This window comes from Lissotriton vulgaris, unplaced genomic scaffold (genome assembly GCF_964263255.1).
Source record: "Lissotriton vulgaris unplaced genomic scaffold, aLisVul1.2 SCAFFOLD_485, whole genome shotgun sequence".
Taxonomy (NCBI): domain Eukaryota; kingdom Metazoa; phylum Chordata; class Amphibia; order Caudata; family Salamandridae; genus Lissotriton; species Lissotriton vulgaris.
Window position 1 is genome coordinate 124,602 of NW_028244829.1, and position 23,147 is coordinate 147,748.

General features: G+C 44.6%; 1 protein-coding gene across 1 annotated transcript in view; it reads right to left on the reverse strand.

Moving 5' to 3' along the window:
* Positions 1–4,315: 4,315 nt before the first annotated feature.
* The window catches only part of XRCC2 (X-ray repair cross complementing 2), a 114,464-nt gene continuing 95,632 nt past the window's right edge, over positions 4,316–23,147 (reverse strand). Inside the window, exon 3 of the mRNA XM_086948941.1 lies at positions 4,316–8,288. Within this exon, the coding sequence (XP_086805067.1) occupies positions 7,564–8,288 (725 nt within the window). The 3' untranslated portion in view covers positions 4,316–7,563. The remainder of the gene's footprint in view (positions 8,289–23,147) is intronic.

A 23,147-nucleotide genomic window follows, 5' to 3' on the forward strand; every position in this document is an offset into this window, starting at 1 on the left:
TGTTCGGGTTGGTGTGGATCTGGAAATGCAGGTGTTCGGCGGTGGTCAGGGTGTTGTCGGTGCTGGTCGTGAGACGGATGGTGTTCTTGTGGATGATGGCGATGCCTCCTCCCTACTGGTTGGCGTTGCGGTCCCTCCGGACGATCTTGTAGCCCTCTGGGATAGCGATGGCGATGTCGGGAGCTGAAGAGGCGTTCATCCAGGTCTCCGTGAGGAAGGCAACGTCAGGGGCTGTGGCGTCTAGGAGGTTCCAGAGTTCGATGGCGTGTCTGTGGACGGAGCGGGTGTTGAGCAGGATGCACTTGAGGTGGGTGCTGCTGGTGTTCGACTTGGCGGGTGCTGGTGTGAGGCAGGTCCGGATGCAGGTGAATTTGCAGGCGTGGCAGCTGAAAGGTCCGTGGGTGCGTCGTGGTGTGGCTTGATGGCAATCTGGGAGTCGGCCGGAGTTGAGAGCGATGAGGGTGGCGGCGGAGTACGTCAGGCGGGTCGGTCGGGGTCTTCGGGGGCCAGGGGTCCTGGCGCTGGTCGCGATCCGGTCGCGGACGGGCGCAGACGGGCTTATCTTTGGTGTGCCTTCGGCGCACAATCGGCGCGCCCGCTGCGCGTGACCGCTCCGCGTTCGCACGGTCGCCATAGGTCACAGTAGGTGCCATAGGCATCATATTCATATTGCCTCCACCTAGAGGTACCCAAAGAAGCTCTTGGGTACCTCTTAGCCTGTGTTCCTGTGAAGCCGGTGCACATCCTGCTGGCTTTCCACCAAAGGCAAACATAAAAAAAAGAAAAGCATCACACACGTTCTCTATAGAGTGATGAGGGGAATTGGACGAGGTGGAAGACTTCCCCCAAAGAAATCATCAACCTTGGTGTAGACTCAGATTAAGGGCCTGATTCAGGCTCTGACAACTTCTCTCAAGTGTTATTAGGAGCAAGGAACCAGCTACTCTCAGATCTCTTATACCTTTCTCCTGTGGCTTCTTTTGTTGCCTCGCTTTATTCTTCCACACCTCTCTGATGAAAATGAGAATGACCAGGATCCAGTCCCCAGAGGAAACTTAATCCGGCCTTCAGAACTTCCTGCATCAAGCCACCAAGTAACAAGAATTACCCAGTAATTTCTATAGAAAGCCTTTTCGAAATAATAATTAGGTTTCTGCAAAGGTAGATGGAATTCAGCACTTCCTTCTTCCTAATTTTCTTTAAAGTACCTCCCAGTTGAAGGTTATATTCTAGGTGACTGGCCCACCTCACTCGTGGACAGCACCTAGATGAATTGAACTTTTCCAAGATTTAAGCCAGGCTCATCTCAGTTTGTGGTGACTTCCTAGCCTCCCCTTCCTACCCAACAATAACAACTGGCCTGCTACAATATTTCCCACTAATATTGGGTATATTTCTGCTCATTCGAGTGCATTTCAATCACCATACCAATTAATAGCCACCAGTCCAATTAATATTCTTTAGGTAGATTGTTCTGTGACCACCCACAAGACCTTTTATTGAAGATTTTAATTTAGCTAGATCTTGTAACCTAGGTGTGTTACAGAGAGAATTTAGAGCATTTCTGGACAGGATTGCACTTTAGACAAACCAAGGCTTCACTCATTCGGTGGCGTCTGCCCATCACAAGGAGCAGTCAACCATTTACCCTTCCCTTTTCCTGTTGCCTCACTAGAGGATGGGGAGGCTTGGCGTTTGTCTTACGGGGCAAGGGAAGTGTCCATTAACCACTTGGCTGCTAGGCGTTTTCCCGCTGGGTGCTGAAATACTCTGATCGCCCTTTTACATGACGAGCTCAGCTCGTCATCAGCACACGACCCCCGTGGGTGATGACGAGCTGAGCTCGTCATCAGCATCGAAGGGGTTAATGTTTTCAGGTCAATTGTTAGCTATTAGGATTACATTTCTGTGAATTGTGAGTCTTCACAATGACATGAAGAATTCTACTTTCCCTCCGAGCAATCGGTTTAGGGCCTGGCTTCATTACAGGCCTCCACCCTTCCCCTTTTCGTATGCCTAGTGTTCCTACATTTGATTAAAGATCCACAGCACCACTGTTGTGTCTTCTCAGACCCGTCCTTGAAATACTAATCGTGGGTTGGCTACTTGAAGAACACACTAAAAACCTTGATCAGGTTCTAGTAATGGAAGTTCTTTGATATGAGAAGCATCGACTCTTGGAATCCTCTCAAAACCTGCAAAGTGGAGTGAATTCCGCCCACAAGGGAAGCATGCATATATTTGGAAATGACAATCTTGAAAACATTGATTTTTTTTTGCTTATCTGCTCATCTTTGGTCGATCATAAAAACCTTCCCATATATGCACCAAAAGTGCAGAAGTGGGAAACAAATTCTATTTTACACACCAGCTGGTCCACCAGGACTGCAGTATGGTAGTTCTTAGCGGTCCCTACAGTCCAAGACCCATTTTATCTTTGTTTCTGCATTTTAGTTTGATTTGAATGGAGGTCCGGAATAGATAGCTACAATCGCTGGGGCACTGCATAATTTGTGTATGGGCCTTGTTTGGTTGACCATTGCTTGTATTGAATATTACAGAAATGTCATGCCCTGTTTGATGATGCTTTTATTTTTAACTGTCTTCACCTTCGTGTGTTGTTTATTACAAATGCGAATTATACAGTCCAAGACCCTTTGATGCACACCTCCACCACTTGTAAAAGTTGAGGCATCCAACATTATTATGACCTTCTGCCTTGAGTGCACCCCTGGCTATGCTAACTGAGCTGCCCGTGGGCTCAGCCTTTCTCCATGGCTTTGGAGGGATTGGTGGTTTTCCAGCAGAGCTTCAAGCATCTCTTGCCACAATACGGTGCTGTTTTCAACTTAGTGCCTTGGCAACACTTGTGTGTGGGAGTCCCCATTGTCATGGAGGACCTCCCACAATAACTCGTAGAAGTGCACAAAGCTTAAAAACCATAAGTGCATTCAGCAGTTTTTCCCAGACTCCAAGTGTGCGGCGCTATGAAGTGTGCCTTTATGCCATGGACTTTGCCACCATATCAGTGCTGCCCAGTAATTCGAGAGGTCGAGCGTCAGGGAATAACTAATCCACTTACAGATGCCTGGAACACAAGCTGGAGGAGCCTCTCCTAATAACTAACATCAATGTGTCTCTTCTCTTTGTTTGGAGCTGGCATGGACATCATTTCACCAAAATGACAGGGGTAGCAGAAATGAAATCAGACGCCCGTTGACCTTCACTTTCGCAAACACTTACATACACTCTTTTTCACGTAAACACAATCTTGCTCGCGAGAACACACGCAATAGACATTTCAAAGCACTTTGATACACAACTCAGCTCCCAGAGAAGGTCATGTTCCACCTATCACGTTCCACCTAATTGTGCTCCATGTTTTATTACACTAACAGTGGCTAATGTAATATTATTCACTATTGGTGTAAAAAAAAAAAAAAAAACTAAAAACAAAGCGGGTGGAGCCCCAACCAATGTCAGTAAGGAGGAGCTGTCACTGTATTCCTAACAAAACCAATAAGACGATGGACAGAGTGATGAAACTTTCAAACACTCATCCCAGTCGAGATCTGGGCTACATCCATCGATCTTTTGCTCACCAAGCGATCCCAGTTTGGACCCAGTAATATGCAAATCAGTCTTGACCCTGCTCCACATTGGAGCAGTCAAGCCCGAACTTCCAGGCCAGGTCCTCCATAGACCGGAAACAAACATACTTGGACCGGTTTCGGGGCATCACCCCTCATCAGCCAAGCTATGTCTGGGCATACCCTTGGCCACTACAGCGAACATAGCAAACATAACAAGATGATGGACGGAGTGCTGAAACATTTCAAACACTCACCCCCGTCAAGAGATCTGGGTTAAATCCATCGTTCTTTTGCTCACCATGCCACCCTAGTATGGACCCAGCCATATGCAAATCAGTCTAGACCCTGCTCCACATGGGAGCATTTAAGCCCAAACTGCCAGGCCAGGCCCTAACTGGACCGGAAACAGGCATCCTGGGACCGGTTTCAGGGCATCATCCCTCATCAGCCAGGTTACCTTGAATCCAGTGGCACAGCAAGGAAGGGACTCACGTCTGGGCATAGCCTTAGCCACTTAGGGCCACTTACTCACCTCAGCTTTCAGGAAAGTTCATATTCCACCTAATTGTGCTCCATGTTTTATTACACTAATTGTGACTAATGTAATATTATTCACTATTAATGTAATAAAAAAATGACTTAAAAGAAAGAGAGTGGAGCCCCAACCAACGTCTTTTTGTCTGTCCGAAGTATTCCTGATAAATGATTTCTGGACACAGGAATGCTATTTGAAATGAAGTTTAATCCAAGAGAAAGATCTCATCCAGCAGCAAGCAGGAGTTAGCAACAACTGACTCCACACAGAGTCTTCACATTCTTAGAATTACTATGACATGTATAACGTTCCAATCTTAACTTAACATTGAACATTTATAAAATAACATTACATACTATGAGAGAAAGAGATATTAATAAATATTTCAGTATATTAAATATCACACTGTCACTATATTCTTGCCACTGATTTTGCCACTTCTGAAGGCAGGGATCGCAAAGGCAGTGCCAGTGGTGACATGTGGCAAGCGAGAGGTTGCAGCTAAGACCTCTAGCAACCCCTAAATGGCATCCATGGGAATTGGGGTGACTGACTGAATGGCAGCTGCTCAACCTTACCAAGGCTGCTCCAGGCTCCAGCATAGAAAGTTCGCCGCGGAGTGTACAGGAGGAACGGCTGAGCGTCTGCAAACAGATCAGCGTTACAACGTAAAAGCCTGGCAGAGTTGAGCAGGTGTGGGATTAGTAAGAACTTGATTCCAACATTAGTCGATGTTCTTCATAGAACCATCTGAATATATTTTCTGACCAAGCAGGGTAAGCTATAGCACATGGACGATAGGTACTTACAGTGTTTTTTTAATATCGCACATGGGACAGTACCCAACAGATGGTTATATTAATTGCAGCTTTCCATCTCATGCGTCGCCTGCCCTGAAACAATTGTACAAATGATTAATGATATTAACCCTGCCATAACTGTACACAATTTCATGTCATTAATAATTTCTGGAAAATAAAAGAAGCACTAACATTTTGTGGGCAAACAACTTAATTAAACGGAGGCATGAGAAGCATGTATTTAGGGGGCTGTAGCCACAACCTGGTGGAAGGCCCAGGAACAGTAAGGAAGGGACAGCCCCAAGGGACAGCAACAAGCGAGCAAGGTAAAGGCAGAAAAATCAGCACCAAAAGGTTGACACCAATATGTGGGCTGTGGTAGGGTGTGGAGCACAACAAATATCATTAGGTTCAACCTGAACTGGTAAATTACGGCAACAGCAGCATTTCCTGGCCCACTAGGACACAATCTGCCCCACTGATCTTCACCAGAAAGAGCAAAAGGGACAGGGAAAAGATGAATGGGGCAGAAAAAGGTTAGTGGTAAGAGATGAAGATATGCCACCAAATTAAAGGTACCTCTAGGCTCAAAGTGAGGCGAGGGGAATGGCCGTACACTTCACAAGGCTCTGGGATGCTAAACTGCAGCGCCATCAGGAGAGAAAGATGGGGTTACCTCAGAAAGACGACTTGACGTTTGCAGCCAAAACTGTCCAAAGGGTCAGCGAGCAGTGACATTCTGAAGACAGAAAGTTGGGACAGAGGAATCGGCAAGGTCCCATGAGGAACAAAGGCAAGGTTATAGCATTGACAAGAACCGAATATGGCAAATAAGTTTAAAATTACTATTTTGCATTTGATGTCATTTGTTCAGAAATTGCAGCGAGAACTCTACAGGTGTCTCTAACCGGGTTTAAGGGGATGGGGCTTATCGTCCAGTGGCTTAACTGCACAGGTTGACTGAGCCTTCCTATGTTTGTTGTTAACCATATGAATCCCCTATTTGTGTATCCACTATCAGTACACTGTTCAAAACCATTCCAAAAATTGGTGCTTCTGAGGTGTGCCACGTTTTTTGGGTAACCAAAGCTTGCAAAATGGTGCAGAGTACCGGTTGCTTAAAGGACTTAAGTACCCTCAACACTCTCATACAGGGCTTTAAACTGATGTGCAGTATGTAGCTCATGGCTGCTTTCTGTAATAGTTGAACATCAAAGAGGGTGCATCTACACATAGTAAATGGGCAGACCTAGAAGTCAACACACAGAATGCTGTATTATTATAAATTCACTTTGAAACATTGCCTGCCATTTCCCTGAGCATATGAAGGTAGCCGTGTGCCCCCCGTATTTGCCTGTTTAGTGCTACACGGTGTGCGTAGAATAAAGTACTTTTTCTTTTGAATAGCGTAACTTTTCTTTAAAATAAAGCACTGGCTGGACATTGATTTATTAAATGGTGTTCCATAATTCAGTGAGTTCAGAGTCAATAGGCTTTATCACCTCCATGCATAAACCTTGGACTGCTTTGCCTCAATATCTTGAGGGTCAAATGTCAAAGGGCGACGCAATAACAAGAAGCCCCAGTACAGCAGAGGCAAATGGACCCAATGGTTACATTTGGGGCCCAGTAACCTCCGCTTGCCCTGTTGCTCCCCAATACCCGTTTTTTCAGTCTTTGTATTAATAATTTACCTAATATTGCACATATAAAAAGATGTGCGCTTTACGATATAAGCATACAATCAAACCACGTATTTCAACCTAGAACCTCACTTCTGAACATATTTTCAGTCTGCGTGCCACCATAAAAATCCAGATCTTATTTACAAAGAATAACACTTCTTAAAAACAATCACTCCAGCTTTAATCTCAAATATAATATTTATATTTATTCCGCCCGCCCCTAAAAAAATTAGGGATAGTGTTTTCAAGTAGACAGTGATAAAATTGCAACCCAAAACTGTCACACAGCAAGATCATTGTCTTATCTTCACGACTTAAAGTATGCATGCCCCCAGTCGTATAACAGAATTATCTAGTACCGGTGTATGGGGAACACAATGGTCAATACTGTTTTTTTTTTTTAAATTATGATTTTCAAAAGTAAAAATCTTATACATTTAGTAAGAAGGCAAGTGTTCCCTAAGCCCTCCTGATTGACATGTCAACGTGTGCTACTAGCCCTACTCAAGATTTTCATCAGAGACAGACATATGTTACAATTCTCTTCACTTACATCACAACAGTGACTTTCTTCCTTAACGAAATTTGTGTAACTTACACAAGGAATTAATACCTTTCCACTAATGAGCAGTACCAAAGTTGACCCTTTTCTATACAACAGGATACAAGGATTCCTCTACTACACCAGGGAGGAAAACAAGTCTTTAGAAACGCAAAAGATTTACCATTACAAATAGCTTCACTCTTCTGTCTGTGATATTTGAATTCCCACCTTCAGCAAAGGTTTTCCCAAAACAGTGAAAGTCTGATCACTGGTACTGAAATGGGCAATGAATATATATTTTTTTTAAAACAAGTTTGAAACTTTATAGTCCCGTCTATAAAATTCGAAAGACAAACTTAAATTCTTCCTGAGTGCCTTTCCTCAACATTTGAAATAGGTGCAAAATTTACAAAAACTGAACTCCATGTTCTCCGATGTTAAATGAACACCTTTTTACGCAGTTACTTTTAGTATGGCACGAAACAAATGAAAATTCAGGCTTGTTAAATTTACTGTTACACTGTTTGGAGAATAGGATTCTGTGAGTTACCATTTGGTTCCATGGTTTACAAAGATACAGCTTATAGTCCAAGTCAGGATTATGTTGTTGCCTCAGTGAACCAGATGCCCCATCGCGATAACTTTGGTACTTCTGCATTATAGTTTGTGTTGATGCAAAGAGCACCAGTTGGTATTCTTTGAGAAGCTTGATAAGGAAGTCCATACATTTTTTCAGATTAGCTTCTTGCTTGGCAAAACTCTCGCCGCCATTACTTCTGTCTATCCAATAAAAAGCAGATATACTGTCCAAAACTACAAGGCATAGAGAAGTGCGACTGCAAAACATGCTCTCTAGGGAGTAGAGAGTGAGTAGCAGTTGAACACTGCTGTTGCATAGTACAAGAAAAAATCTCGCCAGACACTCCTTAATTATGTCTTCCGTACTGAGGGAAAGTCTGTTTTCCAGAATTGTAACCAGACGAAGCATATCAAAGTGGTAGTCTGTATCAATAAATAGGACTTCAACTTCTAATCCGCCATCTGACTTCGGAAGGATACAACGTGCAATCAGATGATAAAGCATTTCCGTTTTTCCTGTTCCTTCTGGACCATGGAATTCTACAACATCACCTGCAAAGAAACATGGAGAAACATGTTTTTAAGAACCATAATCATAATAAACACACTCTTTTCACCAACAGCCAATAGAAGTTAGGAACAAGCATTAGCAAAGCCAATAGGTCTCGCCTATTGCCTATGCTTTTTGGTTTTGCCACTGTGAATCAAAATCTAATGCAAGGGGTCCGCATGTGAGTGTATAGACAGCCATCCTGGAATACTTTTAATGCAAGGAAAAGAACATTTTTTGCAAAGTGCTTAGCATGTGAACCATCTTTCAATGGTTTTCCTTATGCCCCAAAAAAAAAACGATTCCAAGATGACCGCCATGTGTGCGCACATCTTGGAATATTTTTTATGAAGCAAAAGAAAAAGCATTTTAAGGAGAGCATCACGAGTGTGAACATGTATAGCACAGCCAGCTCTCTGTGAATGGTTTAAAAATCATTCAAATGTGACCATTGACCAATACAAGGTGTGCGGCAGACCAAATTTGAGGTGCAGGGGTGGGGCTGAAAGTAGGTGATGGGGGGCCAACACATTAAAAAATAAATAAGAACAGAGAGCAGGAAAGTGGAGGATGTGGCAGCGAGTACGAAGAGAGAGAAAATAGACCCTCACTCTTGCACTGCAACGAAAGGCCCTGATGTACACCGTCGAAGGATACATTTAATTTGCTCAAAACAGAGTGAGTTCATAACCCTCCTTGGGTGGGATAAACAGGAATATAGGAAGGAAAGCCATTGAATTAGGAGCAGTGAACTGAGAGACAGGAAAGCAAGTGTATCATGAGCAAAATATAGACCTAAAGCCCACTTTAAGTCTATAGAAGATAAAACAGTATCTGTCTGGCAACAGTTAGTTGTCAGTAGGCAAGAAATAAAAATTGCAACATTAAAGCACTTTTGAGGACAGTCGGTGGCTTGACGTTTCACTTGACCCCACTTCCCCTTCCTGCAATGCTTACTTTTAAAGATGTCACTGAAACAATCCTGGAGCAGGTGCATCTGTAGAAAGAGCAATTTTACCTGTTGCCCCTCAACACGGTATAAGTATTGATAGAGAAGCTGCATCTTGATCATCCTTTACTTATACGGAACTACAGGAGAATGATCCTGGATCAAAAATTCGCAATATGACATGAGAGGTATTTATTTCTTTGAGGTGGAAAGATCGATTGGGATTTGAGGTACAAGTCATGCCACAAGGACTATCTCCAATCTGGAACCCATCAGTAGAACGAACGGGGCACACTGAAATGCCCACTAAACACCAAGTAGTATATTTTCGGTAAAAGCAACCCAATGGAGCGGTAGGCATTGCTTCCTGGTATCCGGTCGTTCTTTGCTGTCTCCTGGTGGCTGAACTTCTATTAGTTCCCCTAAGAAATGTGACAGAATTAGGGCGGAAACTCCAATTCCCTTCTCTGCAGTTACCTGTCCCCTGGGCTCTAGAGAGTACATTGTTGTCTAATGAAAGAACAAAAAACATAGTGGGAATCTGGGCATCCTAGCATAAGGAATATTTATAGCCTTATTTTCACCATCAGCATTTCAGGTGGGGCGCCAGATCATAGGTGTTAACGAGGCCTGAAATGCCATCGGGAGTGTAAGAATACTTTTTTATGAAACGGAAAAATAAAGCAAAGTGCAATCTGATGGAAGGAGTGCCTCTCTGTCTCGTATCTGCCATCTGCATTTTAGCCTGCCTAGGTAGAGGTGAACAGAGATGACATCCATTGATCTGCCCTATACAGTGCACATGAAATACCTTCGGACAGCAGGGGTAATTTTTAGTCAGCGGAAAAGGAGGAAAGAAAATAAAGTGGAAGCTTGGCTTTCTTGCAGGAGGCTAATCGCTCTCTGGCCTCTACTCACCATCTGCATTCTAGCTCTCTTGAAGAAGCAGATCAGATGATCTACCTACCATCCTTCACCATATGGGCGCAGGGACTCAATAACTATATGGGATGAATAGTTTAAAATAAAATATTAATTTAGGAATATGAAAGCTGTTGAACATTGCCCAGTCTGTGGTCTTCTTAAGCTTCCCCCTCCACCCAGATATCTAAAGCATCAATTGAAATAGAACCTCATGTGTGGGTGTTTCTCATGCAACAGAGACGGACAGGCACAAACTGCAGCTATCTGGAGAGCTTTTCAGATGTTATTACGATTTGGAAAAGTGGTAGGTGTGCAGCTTTTTGTCTGAGGTCACTTAGCAACCAGGAAAACCCACCCATGACAAAAAAGCATATGGAACAGAGAACTTCGAGAAGGCAGTGTGAGATAAGTGGATTCCACAAGCTTCCCTAATCCATAAAGTTCTGAAAATGTCAAATATTGGGGCAAAGTATTATTCCCTCATTTATGTGGTGGTACGCTTCTAATGGCTATTGTCCTAACAACCTGCAGTCAGACTCTCCCCAGGACAACAGTACCCCTCAATGGCTTGACAACTCTGCTACTTTTGGAGGATCTTTTTTTAAACTGAAATTTCGTTAATGGGATGTCCAAATATTTTGGTTCTCGGTCCAGTGGGAAACAGGGAAACCTACCAATCACACACATTTATGAAAAAACAGAGGTGCAGGAGAAACTAATCATAGCTGCCTTCGGCATTAGACATAGCAACCGGCAACATTTCGCAGTCACAGATAATAGTCAAAAGGTGCACACACTGCCCAAACTGCATCATTTATGCACAGGAACCTACATCACACCTCACCCACTGTCACACACATCTGCCTTGTCACCCATATCACTACTGAGCCATCAACTGACTTGCAACACCAGCACTTATTCAGAGCACAGTTTGCGCCTTGGCCATATGTCACACCTCCTGCCCACATCTCCACTCACCAGGGTTATCATCATCCAACTATACTGTTACTCACCCCCACCACACTTGGCTGTGTAGTGGATGATCTAACGAAATCCCTTTCCTCATATTAAGTACAGTACATGTATTGGCAGGTCACCTGTCTATTGATGAAGTAATGACTGGGTGAGGTATACACTTGCACACTTAAAATATAGGTGGAAATTGTAGTATACACAGTGCATACAGAAATTCCTTTGAGTCCGGATTAAGGACTTGTTCATGTGAAAAATACCTTTTTGAGAAAGGTTGCATAAACCATACATATTCGTTGACAATTTTCCTTACAATGTGGATTGATCTGGATTCTTACATAGTTCTGATGTAGACCTTTGACTTGCTGGTTTTAGGTCCCGCCTGAGACAGTGGATGTGCTGTTGCTTGCATGACATTTTGTTTAATTAAAGGGTGCTTACAGCCCATCCACTTCTTACCATTAGTTGTCTTCATCGTCACTCATTTCCATGCTTCTTTTTGGTTCGTGTGATGGCTTCACTTCCTCTTCATGTGTTTTCCCCTTCCCTTGGAGCATGTCCAACTGCTTCCTTGTCCAGTGTGCACCTTTCCATTGGTCAAGCTTTTGGAGGTGATTTTTAAGATTTTACTTACACCTGCCCCTACAGCATTGTTGCTTGCCCCCTCCCTTCATCTTCATCTCGCATTGTTGCCTGCATCATTGCTCCTGCCTCACTCCTGTGTTGCTTGCCCCTGCATGCTTTGTTGTATGACCCTGCCCTCCTCCTGCATCGCTGCTATCCTCGTCTCTCCAACATTGTTGCTTGGCTTGCCCTGGCTCCTCACTTTCTTGCTTGGCCCACTGTTGCTGGCCCACTTTCCTCCCACGTTGATGCGTGTTTGGTCGCCTCATAGGGCTTTTTTTTCTGTCAGCCATGCTGGATAGCACCCATTGTTAGCTTCTAGTAGAAGGGAGCACAGAATCTGGTGCACCCATACATTTCCAATTACAGGGACTTCTGATGAATCTTGGAACACTGCTTATGTCCCTGCACAAGGTGAAACACTGGTTTACTATATGAGCAAGGGTGTCATAATGGAATGGCAACATACACTTGTTCGACACAAACGTGATTGTCTTATGCTCATCATCAATAAAAGCATTATTCTGAATCTTACTTTGGATTTCTCTAGGACAAAAAACTTCCCATGTCCACAAAATAAATACAATATTTAAGGGCAAGCCAAAGCCTTCAGCCCCCTGGTATTCTAAAGCCCTTGCTGACAATAAACGATCTATCCGCACACACAGGAAATAAAATGGAGGAAAAACAGGACTCCTGAGGACCTCTAGACACTGAAGGCCCTCTACTCATCATGCAGACATCTTATCACATCAGCCATGGCACAGTACTATACCATTACCATCACTAAAGTCACCAACTGAAACAGAACGCAGTTTAAGACTAGCATTGCATCAACCTCTGCCGTACCCATCTATTCCTCACTCCACAGAAAAGTGCAATGCCTTCAACCTCTTCTTCAGTGAAAAAATACAGAAGATCAGATAGTACATTGACAATAGTAAGCCTGCTAAATCTTTCACACCCACCCCTTTACCATAGATTCCTGAAATGGCCAGCCTTCAATGCCCTATCACTCCTAAATCTGACTGACATGTCCTCAAAGTCACTACTTAGGAAAAGGATTTCTTGACATCATCCTTCATCAAGGCACTCTCTAAGGATGCTCTCTTGTCCCTACTTACCATTGTCAATGCCTTTGCTCAAGGCATCTTCCCAGGATCTCTGAAGACTGACCAGATCGTCCCACTCCTAACAAACCCTACACTAGACCCTGTTGACCTCGCCAACTACCCGGCCCATCCCTCTTCTACCATTCATGGGCAAGATCATTAAAAAAACAGTCCATGTCTATTTCAATATTACGTCAGTGCTAACCATTTCCTGAATGACTAACAGTTAGGTTCAGATCATGTTAAATTATAGAGACCGCCACCTTACGCATAGTAGACGTAGCCCTCTTGACCATAGAAGACGATGACCCCTGCGTCTGGATATTGCTGAACATCTTTGCTGGCTTAAACACAGTTGACCAATGAGTCTGATATGGGATTCACTGGAAAAGCCGTCCAGTGGTTCTCCTCCTGCCTTTCTAACCTAAGCCAGTTTGTTCACACAGCACCTCTAGGTCACAAAATATCACTCTCTCGTGTGCAGCACCCCAGGATTCCATACTAGTCTCCGGTCATCTTCAACCTTTACATGGAGCCACTTGGTGCACCGAGAACAACATCAAGATTCACCAATATACTGACGATACGCAACTGTACTTTGAAGTTTCCTCTGCTTCAGACATCCAATGATTCAAACAATGCTTGCACATCGTCCAGACCTGAAGTCCAGTGCCTACCTGAAGCTCAACCCAAGACAGAATTCCTATTATTTGCCAGGAACAAACAACAAGATACAGTACAAACCTGGCTCAATTGCATGAACCTTGCCTGCTGTAAACCCCAACTCTTGGAGAATGCCAAATCAATCAGATTCACCCTGGACACAAACATCTTCCTCAAGGAACACATTTCCCCAAAAAACACAAAGATGGTCTGCACCAGCTCACTCTTCTAAAGAAAACCAAACAATGTCTTCCAGAAAGCAACTTAAGAACTTCTGTTCAAGCCCTTGTACTTTTGCATTTGGATGGTGGCAATGTCCCACTCCTTGGCCCAACCAGATGCCACACTGATACCCCTATGGGGCATCCTACACATTTCAGAAAGTCTCATCCAGGGCCTGAAGAAAAATGATCACATCACCTCCATCCTAATGGAACCCTATTGGCTCCTCTGGCCACCCTGCACTGTCTTCAAAACAAACTGCATCATTTACAAAGCCATGACATCCAGCAAACCCGCTTATCTTGGAGACAAACTCACCATCTCTGGTGGTTCTTGACCAACCCACAGCTAGGACACCATCATACTGTAGACTAAGAAGTGTCTTAAAGAAAAAAACAAGACAAAAGGCTTTTTCCCTCTATGCACCCAGGATTTGAAAAAACATCGCATATCCATCAGGAATGCCCCAACACTACTCCAATTTAGGAATGAGTTGAAGACTCGCCTCTTTAAAGAGCGCTATATCACAATGCACTAACCAGCCACAGCTCAGCTTTCTCTCCTATTGCTCATTGGCTTTGCTAAAAAAACAGCGGAGCACTGTACATGGTCAAAGATCGCACTACAGAAATATCATATACATACATATATATGTATATATACATAGGTGACTCTTTGGTCCACATCTTCTGTCCTCTAGTCATGTTTTGATAAATATTTCTGTTTCAGAGTTTTAGATAAAAGTATTTTATACTGTACAAGTAGTCAGGGCTATCTCCCTTCTTTTATTTTGTCGCTCCTGTCGACGTGCAAGACTTTGTTCCACTCTTTCATAGCAGTGTGAGACTTTTAAGTGACATCCTTGCTACTGGTGTCACTAATGCACCCTTGTCTGGCTTGGCAAGTCCATGATTAGGGTTACATGCATAATAAAAGGGGAACATTTGTTGTGTGACCATGTTTATTCTGTAATAGGTCTGGCAATCATGTTTTATATTGGTCAAGGCCAGTATATTCTTTGCTCCTGGAAGTCTTTTTTTTTTACAGTGATGTAAAACTGTATTCGAAGTTTAGATATGAAATATTGGGTTCTCAAACAATTCCTCCCTTTTCCTATTTTTATATTTTAAAAAATAAATCAAGGTAGGAGTGCCTCCCAATTCTTTTCTGAAGCAACACAAGTGTGAAATCCTTCAGGGTTTAGAATATCATACCAGAACATAAGTAGGCACAAAAACAGTTTTGTGATGTTCAGATCCATGAGGTAGAAAGCCTGAAACGGCGAACCTTTTCAACACTAAGACTCTGTGTTTTTAATAACTGTATAGCTGAGGGCCCAAAAAATCTGGCAACCGCCCAGGTACAAATTCAAGGTGTTTTCCTGTTCTATCACTTTGAATGTGAATGTATGCATGCATGCAAGTGGGGTCACAGAAGTAATGAACTTGGGTACAAACCAAATGAGAGAGTTTCAGATGGAAGGACTAAGCAAGCTGGGAGTACAGAGGGGAAGTTGGAGCGGGGCAATCTAGTGGGGATGAGAATCAGGGTAGTAGGACACCAACAAGCAGTAGATGGGGATGAAGGGATTAGCAAAGGGTATTAAGAGAGTGACCACAGGGGCAGGCAAGACAGAGAAAGATGTAGGCACATTTATGGCCCGCTTGAGTTGGGAACTGGGAGCAGCCCTTTCAGAACTCACCAGGGACACAAAATAATAACTTCCTTAAACCAAAGCTCAGTCAATAGCTTAACCTTTGTACTACCTAAAACCAAGTATTCACTCACCCATACTCTAGTGCAAAAAACGTTTATAAAGCGCGCTGAACACTAGCGACGCTTGATTAAACGTGGAACCTCCTGAGGCTCAGCCGGGAGTAGAATTGCTCGCATTTCCGATTTTTAAAGCATTGAAATTGTCATTTTAACTTCACTCACTTGCTTCCTGGCACCAGACACTCTTGGGCAGGGCTCTTAGTTTCACAGCGGATTAAGCGCTGTAAAGGGAAACCTCAAGCCGCCATTCTCCTGGCTAAGGCACGGGACACGCCCACTTACGAGGCCACACCCCCCCTCCCCGCCTCTACTCCCCCCATAAACATGTGTAATCACCGGAAGCGCAGCGGACGAGCGCAGCGGGCGCGACGAATGCGCGCCGAAGGCGCGCATAAGGCAAGCTCGTCTGCGCTCGTCCGCGCCGAGACCGGGCTAAGGGCCACCCCCCCTGATCCTTCATCTCCTTATCCCGCAATCAGCTCCGTGCCAATAACTTACACTCCGGATCAACTCCTTAGCATCAATCAAACAACCAGGTACCCTCACTCATTACCAAACTTTAATTATAACGATCCTAGGTTCGGACCACTCAAGTGTCCCACTTGCACTGAGATGCCACCTATCTCTCCCCCTATACCTCCCCCTCTAGTAACAGCAGCTCTTATCAATGCAAGATCCCTACCAAAACATAAATTCGAAATCGCCGAGTTCATAGACTCGCAACAGATAGATATTCTATTTATCACCGAGACTTGGGGAGACGAGGCCTCTGGCCCCGACTTCAGAGACGCCACACCAAACAACTACTGTGTGTGTAAATTAGACAGACCTATAAGGAAGGGCGGAGGAGTCGCGATCATATACAAAAATTACCTTAAAATATCCACTACAGACACAACCTACCCTGAATGTGAGGCTCTCCTCTTCTCAATAGGCCTATCCAGTAAAGCAACATTTAAAGGTATGTTGATCTACCGCCCTCCAGGATCCAGAGCCAAATTTCTAGCACGCCTGGATCACATAATCGAGACATCTATTGGAGCACCACAGTTCACCATCCTAGGTGATTTTAACTTTCACCTCGAAGTTTCAGAAGACCCTGATACTAAAACGTTACTTGGAGACTTAGAGACTGCTGGTCTCACACAAATTGTTAAAAAGCCCACGCACAAAGCAGGCCACACGTTGGATGGATTATTTACCAACAATCCCGAAATCTCCATTACAGAGGTCATTCCTCTAATCTGGACTGATCACTATGCTATATGCTTCTCTATCCCTACTAAATCCACGCCCCCTCGTCTGTCTCTTCCTCACTCTAACACATTCAGAGACTGGAAGAACCTAAATCTCGAATGTCTCACTCAGATGATTCAGGACAGCCCATTACTTAATGAACACGATCCCATAGCAGCGTCAGACACTTATACGGAGACTCTGATCGAAGCCTGCAACAAATTAGCACCTCCCAAAACCTCCCACCGGACTAGAAAACACCCATCAGCCCCCCTGGTTCTCTGAGCCGCTCAGACTTCAGCGCCAATACTGCAGAAACCTTGAACGGCAGTGGCGCCGTAACTTTAACATATCTGACAAGATTAGTTACAAAAGCGCTCTCACTAACTATAAAAAACTCATAAAAACTGAAAAAACAACATACTACACAAGCCAAATTAATGAGGCGAAAAACTCCTCAGGGAAACTATTTCAAGTAGTAACCTACCTGTCCAATCCATCTGCTCCTCAGTCAGAAGGGTCTCAAGCCCTTTCTGATGCATTAGCCAATTTTTTCGAGGACAAGGTCAGAGCCATTTTTAACACTTTTACACCTGAAGTAGCGACCATTCCCTCTCATTCCACAGCTGACACCGGCCCCTCATTCGCAGGTTTTGAACCTACCTCCTGTGAACTTATTCAACCACTGATTGCTCGAACCAAATCCGGCTCACCTTTGGATCCTTGCCCCCCAAATATCCTCAACCTCATCTCGGAGGCTATTGCCCCTCCCCTAACCACCATCTGCAATGCAATGTTTGAATCCGGTGTATACCCCCCGCAGTGGAAAAAAGCAATAATCAAACCGCTGCTAAAAAAACCAAGTCTAGACCCTCTCCTTCCTGCTAGTTACAGGCCCATTGCCTGTCTCCCATTCCCCGCAAAGATCTTTGAAAAGATCATGAATATCCAGTTGTCAAACTACATCCATCACAATAATCTACTGGACGACACCCAATTTGGGTTCCGACAGGGCCACGGAACAGAGACGGCACTGCTGAAAGCAGCAGATGAGATTAGGTCTACGATGGATAATGGAGGAGCCGCAATTCTAGTACTCCTGGACCTATCTGCGGCCTTCGACACGGTCGACCACGCCACCTTGATCGACCGTGTCGAAGCCATAGGAATCACAGGCAAAGCAAAAAACCTCCTGGCCTCATTCCTGTCAAACCGTCCACAAACAGTGAAACTGGGCAATTTCACATCCCAGACCTTCTCCTTGCCATGTGGAGTACCACAGGGATCCTCGCTAAGTCCGACACTATTTAATATCTATGTGTCGGACCTGGCGAGGGTCATAAAATCCTGTGGAATCTCCCTCACTACCTACGCAGACGACACCCAATTGGTGTTGTCAATAAACAATGACGGAATCTCAGTAGCAGCCAATTTCCAAATGGGAATGAAGGCAATAAGCTCCTGGATGTCATCCAACTGTCTTAAACTCAACTCTGATAAGACAGAAGTGATGACATTCGGGAGGCTTCAACCCACCTGGTCCCCTCATTGGTGGCCTCACCAGATGGGACAACCGCCAGAACCTGTGACGAAGGTATGCAACTTGGGCGTTATCTTCGATAACAAATTGACATTCCAGCAACATGTCAATGCTGTGGTTTCCTCTTCCTTCCACGTACTAAAAAGGATAAAAAAACTAATCCCATACCTTCCGTCACATGCAGGTAAAACCTTGGTCAGTACATTAGTATTCTCCAAAACTGATTACTGCAATGCACTGCTACTCAACACTCAACAAAAGGTTCTTAATAAAGTGCAAACTGTCCAGAACGCTGCCGCCAGAACACTTCTATCCATCCCTAGATTTGCATCGGTTTCCCCTTACATCCGACAATTACATTGGCTACCGGTGAGGAGCCGCATCAAGTTTAAGGCTTTATGCATTGCATATAAGGCCATTCATGGCCAAGGACCCCTATTCTTAAGAAAAGCCTTCCGTCCGCTTGAACATACTAGAACTCTGCGGTCATCCTCAGCGCACCTACTCATGGTCCCCCGTACAAGAAGGGCCAATTGGGGCGACAAACGCTTTGCTGTGGCCACGGCCATACTGTGGAATGCACTTCCTCTAAACATCAAGTGCGCTCCGACCCTTCTTAACTTTAGAAAACAACTAAAGACATGGTTGTTCCCTGCCTAAACCCCCCCCCCTCCGGAGAGTTCTGCAATTACAGCGCCGAGACACCCCAGGGTATTTGCGCGCTCTAAAAATCGCCAGAAATAAATAAATAAATAAATAAATGAGCTGATGCCACCAACACACTGAATACATTTCTCCGAACGCTATACCTAAACAATCCGGTATAAGAGATACTAGCAGCAGGGATACAGGATGGCCAGAAGCAGAGAATAACCACCAACAGTTAAGTGTGATCTAAAGGCCTGTGGCAATCTCTAGCTTGTGAGATATTTAAATATACCTTAATAATAGCACATATGATAAACATGATAAAAATATTGTGCAGCTCTTGAACCCGAGACCTGTGCGAGAGACCTGCATAAAAGACTCCAGATGAGCGTTTAGGACAATCTGCAAGAGGGGCTGAGGGTGCACAGTGAGCCACACAGGAAAGTATAGGTAAAAAGGATATTTTATTGTGTTCACAATCATCACATTAGGTAGCTGCAGCTGAGAAAGTTACATTGAGTAGTCTTGAAAGTTGTAATGGAGAAAAATAAGGTATTCTGGCTAAAGCTGGTATGGAATGGTGCAGGAGAACAGACCACTCAAAGTTGGTTAGCATAAACCTCTTTATTACATAACAATCCATTTTTAAGTACAACTCCATTATATGACATTGCTGGGAAAATCCTGCTATTTTGTCAGCTCCCTAATGTTTGCTCCCTATTCCCTGACCCACCACACTTTCTCCCCATAAGTCTCCATATAGATGGCTGTCTGGTTAGGAGCCACTTCTACTCCTCTGCAAGCTTCTCTGAACCGGCGGAGGCACAGTTTATTTGATAGATTCTCCCACCCTATTGCCTTGCCACCTTGTGGGAATAAGACTGGATATTTGAATAAACTTTCACTCGACTTTAGTTTTGAGGTTGGCTCTGTTTGTTGCTCTGTTCCTATTCCTCACCTCCAGATAGGTCACACCTTTCTATTTCTTTACGATCTTGTTCTTTGCTGGCTGCATGCTAGAAGTCTATCCACACTATGTAGTGATAGGTTGGAACGCCACCAGTCCCCCTCTCCTTGCATGAGGGACCCCAGGCCAAATTTGTCCAGTCATACACCAGAATCGCTGCACTCTCCGAAGTGCACGTGACACTACCTACACAACCTGCTGGCAACACAGATACCCACAGGTCCTGCCATTATCACTATCACCAGGAAGTGGAGTGTTCACATGTGTCTGCTAGCCATTGGTACTGGCAAAACAAATCCTCAACCCCCACACTTTGCAAGATAAGCATTTTCTACTAGTGAAGCCAGTGCGAGCAGCTTCCTAGTACCCATATGCGTAAGGAACAGGGAGTGGCATCTAGCAATCATGGCTACTGCATCAATTGCAAAAATGTCCTCTGGAGATTCAATCACTATTGTCGAGTTATCTCTGGGATCCCGGGCAAGTTGGATTGCATAGCCAGCAAACGATAGATTGAAAAGACCAAGTCCAACTCTTGATTATTGATGGGGACCAGAGAGGTAGGCGGAACTGATCTGTTGGAGTCAAGGTGAGAAAGACTAGTCCAAGGAGACCAATTCTGCTCTGGAATGTCCAAACTAATCTGCAGTCTTTAATCCAGGCGTATAGGGATGCATGTCCTGGTCACCCACATCTGCATCCGCTATGAGTAGGCTCTTTGACTACTGGTTGTAGTCCAAGTAGGATTTAATTGGTGACCGCTTCAGTCACAGCAGATTATCTTCATGTCTTCATTCAGGGCTAATCAGTCTTCATTTTAGGCTCGAGGGGAACTGGCAACATTGGGATGGTATCCACCAAGAGAGCTAAGTTGATGTTTCCAGTACTTGCACAGGAAGGACTGTTTAGCTGGGGTGATGCTGATGTACTACACTGTATTCTCCGTGTCACTTAGTTCAAATTGACAAGGTGTCACATGTCCCACCTAGGCCTAGTACGAAACGTTGCTATTTTACATATACATGGCTCCTTCCTAAAGTTCCCTTCACTTCACATCAACTTTTGACACACACTTGCATTTGTGACACTTTGGGTTTGTTTCTTGGAAGCACTGACCTTGCGCACACGAACCATCTTCGCAGGAAAACCATCATATTGCCTTGGCATTATGTACAAGGCCTGCACGTACATTGTGCAAATGTGTTTGTTATTTACGTCCATATGGCAACACGGCTGACTGCAGAATACAAACAATGGAAGACTGATCACAATCTCAGTCCAAGGATGCCTTTTTCCATAAATAAATATATATTGCTAGGCACAATCAGAGGAGGCACTTCTGCTGACTTTGAGAGGTCCCTACATGCTGAAGCTTTGGCCCAGCAGCTGACTGGCATCTCTGTGAGGAGTGTCCAGTTTGTGAACAAGACAGGGTCCAACATTCTTACTCACCAGTTAATGGGGTTGGATCCTCTAGTAGTGTGTTTCTTGGCAGAACATACACCCTAGCCACCTAGGTTAGGGTCTGCGTAGTACAAGTACCCCAGATTTTTTTTTTTATATGCTTGCATATATATGTTGTTTCAGCATAATGGTGGAATCTTTTGATCAGTTCACTGTCCTGACGCTTATTAGAACTTTCAACTGCTTCTGTCTATTGATCATTGCAGCACATATATTCTATACAAGTATCACTATTTCAATAAACATTGAGAACGTCCCCTTGTGCATTCTTGGTATCTTTGGCTGAGCACACAAGACCACGAGTGTCTAAGCAAAAGGTTCTAGCTCTGGCACCACTGTTCCTGAGGGAACAGAGTGGTCTTGTTCAGTGGTTGCCAAAACTGTTTGCTCCCTATCTAAGTGTAGGGGGGACTTATGGTGGCATTGTAGGCTAGCTGGTCTAAGGGACAGCATATCCTGTGAGGGTGCACGGAATCAATCTCACACCATCCCAAAGTTTATGTCATCCACAAACGCACAGTTCCTACTCATTAATGGAAACTAAATGTCGTGGCACTGCCAATGTTGGTTGGGATCTTATTTTGTATGGATCAACTGAGTAATTCAATTGTACCTTCTAGGGGATCCCTACACACCTTTTTAAAAACAAAATATTTTTATTGCGGAAAGTACAGAAAAGACAAGCAAGCAAGTCTACTCATAGGCACTGTTAGTCGAGAAATAACCAAAAGAATCATACAGAGTACTTCACAGCCGTGTAGCCCACAGCCCGGAGGCCAGGCGGCGTAAAGTCAGAAAGTGCCAAAAATGAAAACATAAACGTTTGCACATAATAAATGCGTATCGCTAGTATCCGCTGGTTTGTTTTTTACCCTCCCTTGTCATCCGTTGATCCCGTCTCTCATCTTCCTTTACAGTTAGTTGTTCAATAAAACCACAGTCTAACATGTAACAACAAAACAAATCCCCCCCATACTTGGCATCGCTAATAAAGTACGTGTAAATAGTTAGGTCACCTCCTTATGGCCCATTTGGGCACAGATATCACAGTCCTAAGCAAATCTCTGGGCATCAAGGCAAATCACACAGTAATACAATATGGAACATTCGCACGCGTCCAATAGGGCACTACCCCGAAGCAGGTCCCTCCTCCCTGCCTCCCGCTACATGCTCCTCGGAGCGAGACTCCTCAGGGGTAAACAATTCGGCACTGGTAGCATCCGAGACGTCGCTGGGCAACCCCTCAGCACACATCATTCTCCATGCTAGTAAGTCCTCCTGAAGTGTTTCCTGAGCCAAGGACCATTCCCTAACATTCCTAAGCCACAGGGATAACTCGGGGCCCTCTGCCCCATCCAAGAGATAGCCACGCGCCGCCTCGCCAACACCAGTAGCAGCTGCAGTAACTTATAGGACAAATTCCTCTTTTTGGGCTTGGGGACTAGGGCCAAGAGACAATGAAGCAGAGTCAGGGCAATCCGGAGGCCCGTGACACGGCCAATATGCTCCACCACCTCCCTCCAGAAGCCACCGACCCGCGGGCACTCCCAGGCCAAATGTAAGAATCCGGCCCTCCCCGCCCCCCACCTGTGACGGGGAGGGCCGCCCCAGGTGCAGACATACAGTGCAGAGTTACGGTTCAGGGAAACCGGGGTCATGTAAGTGCGATGTACAAAATTAAAGTGGATCAGTTTAAACCGCGCATTGCACAACACTTTCCGAGTCAGGAGCCCAATACGATTGCGCTGTCCCGGCTCTAAAGCA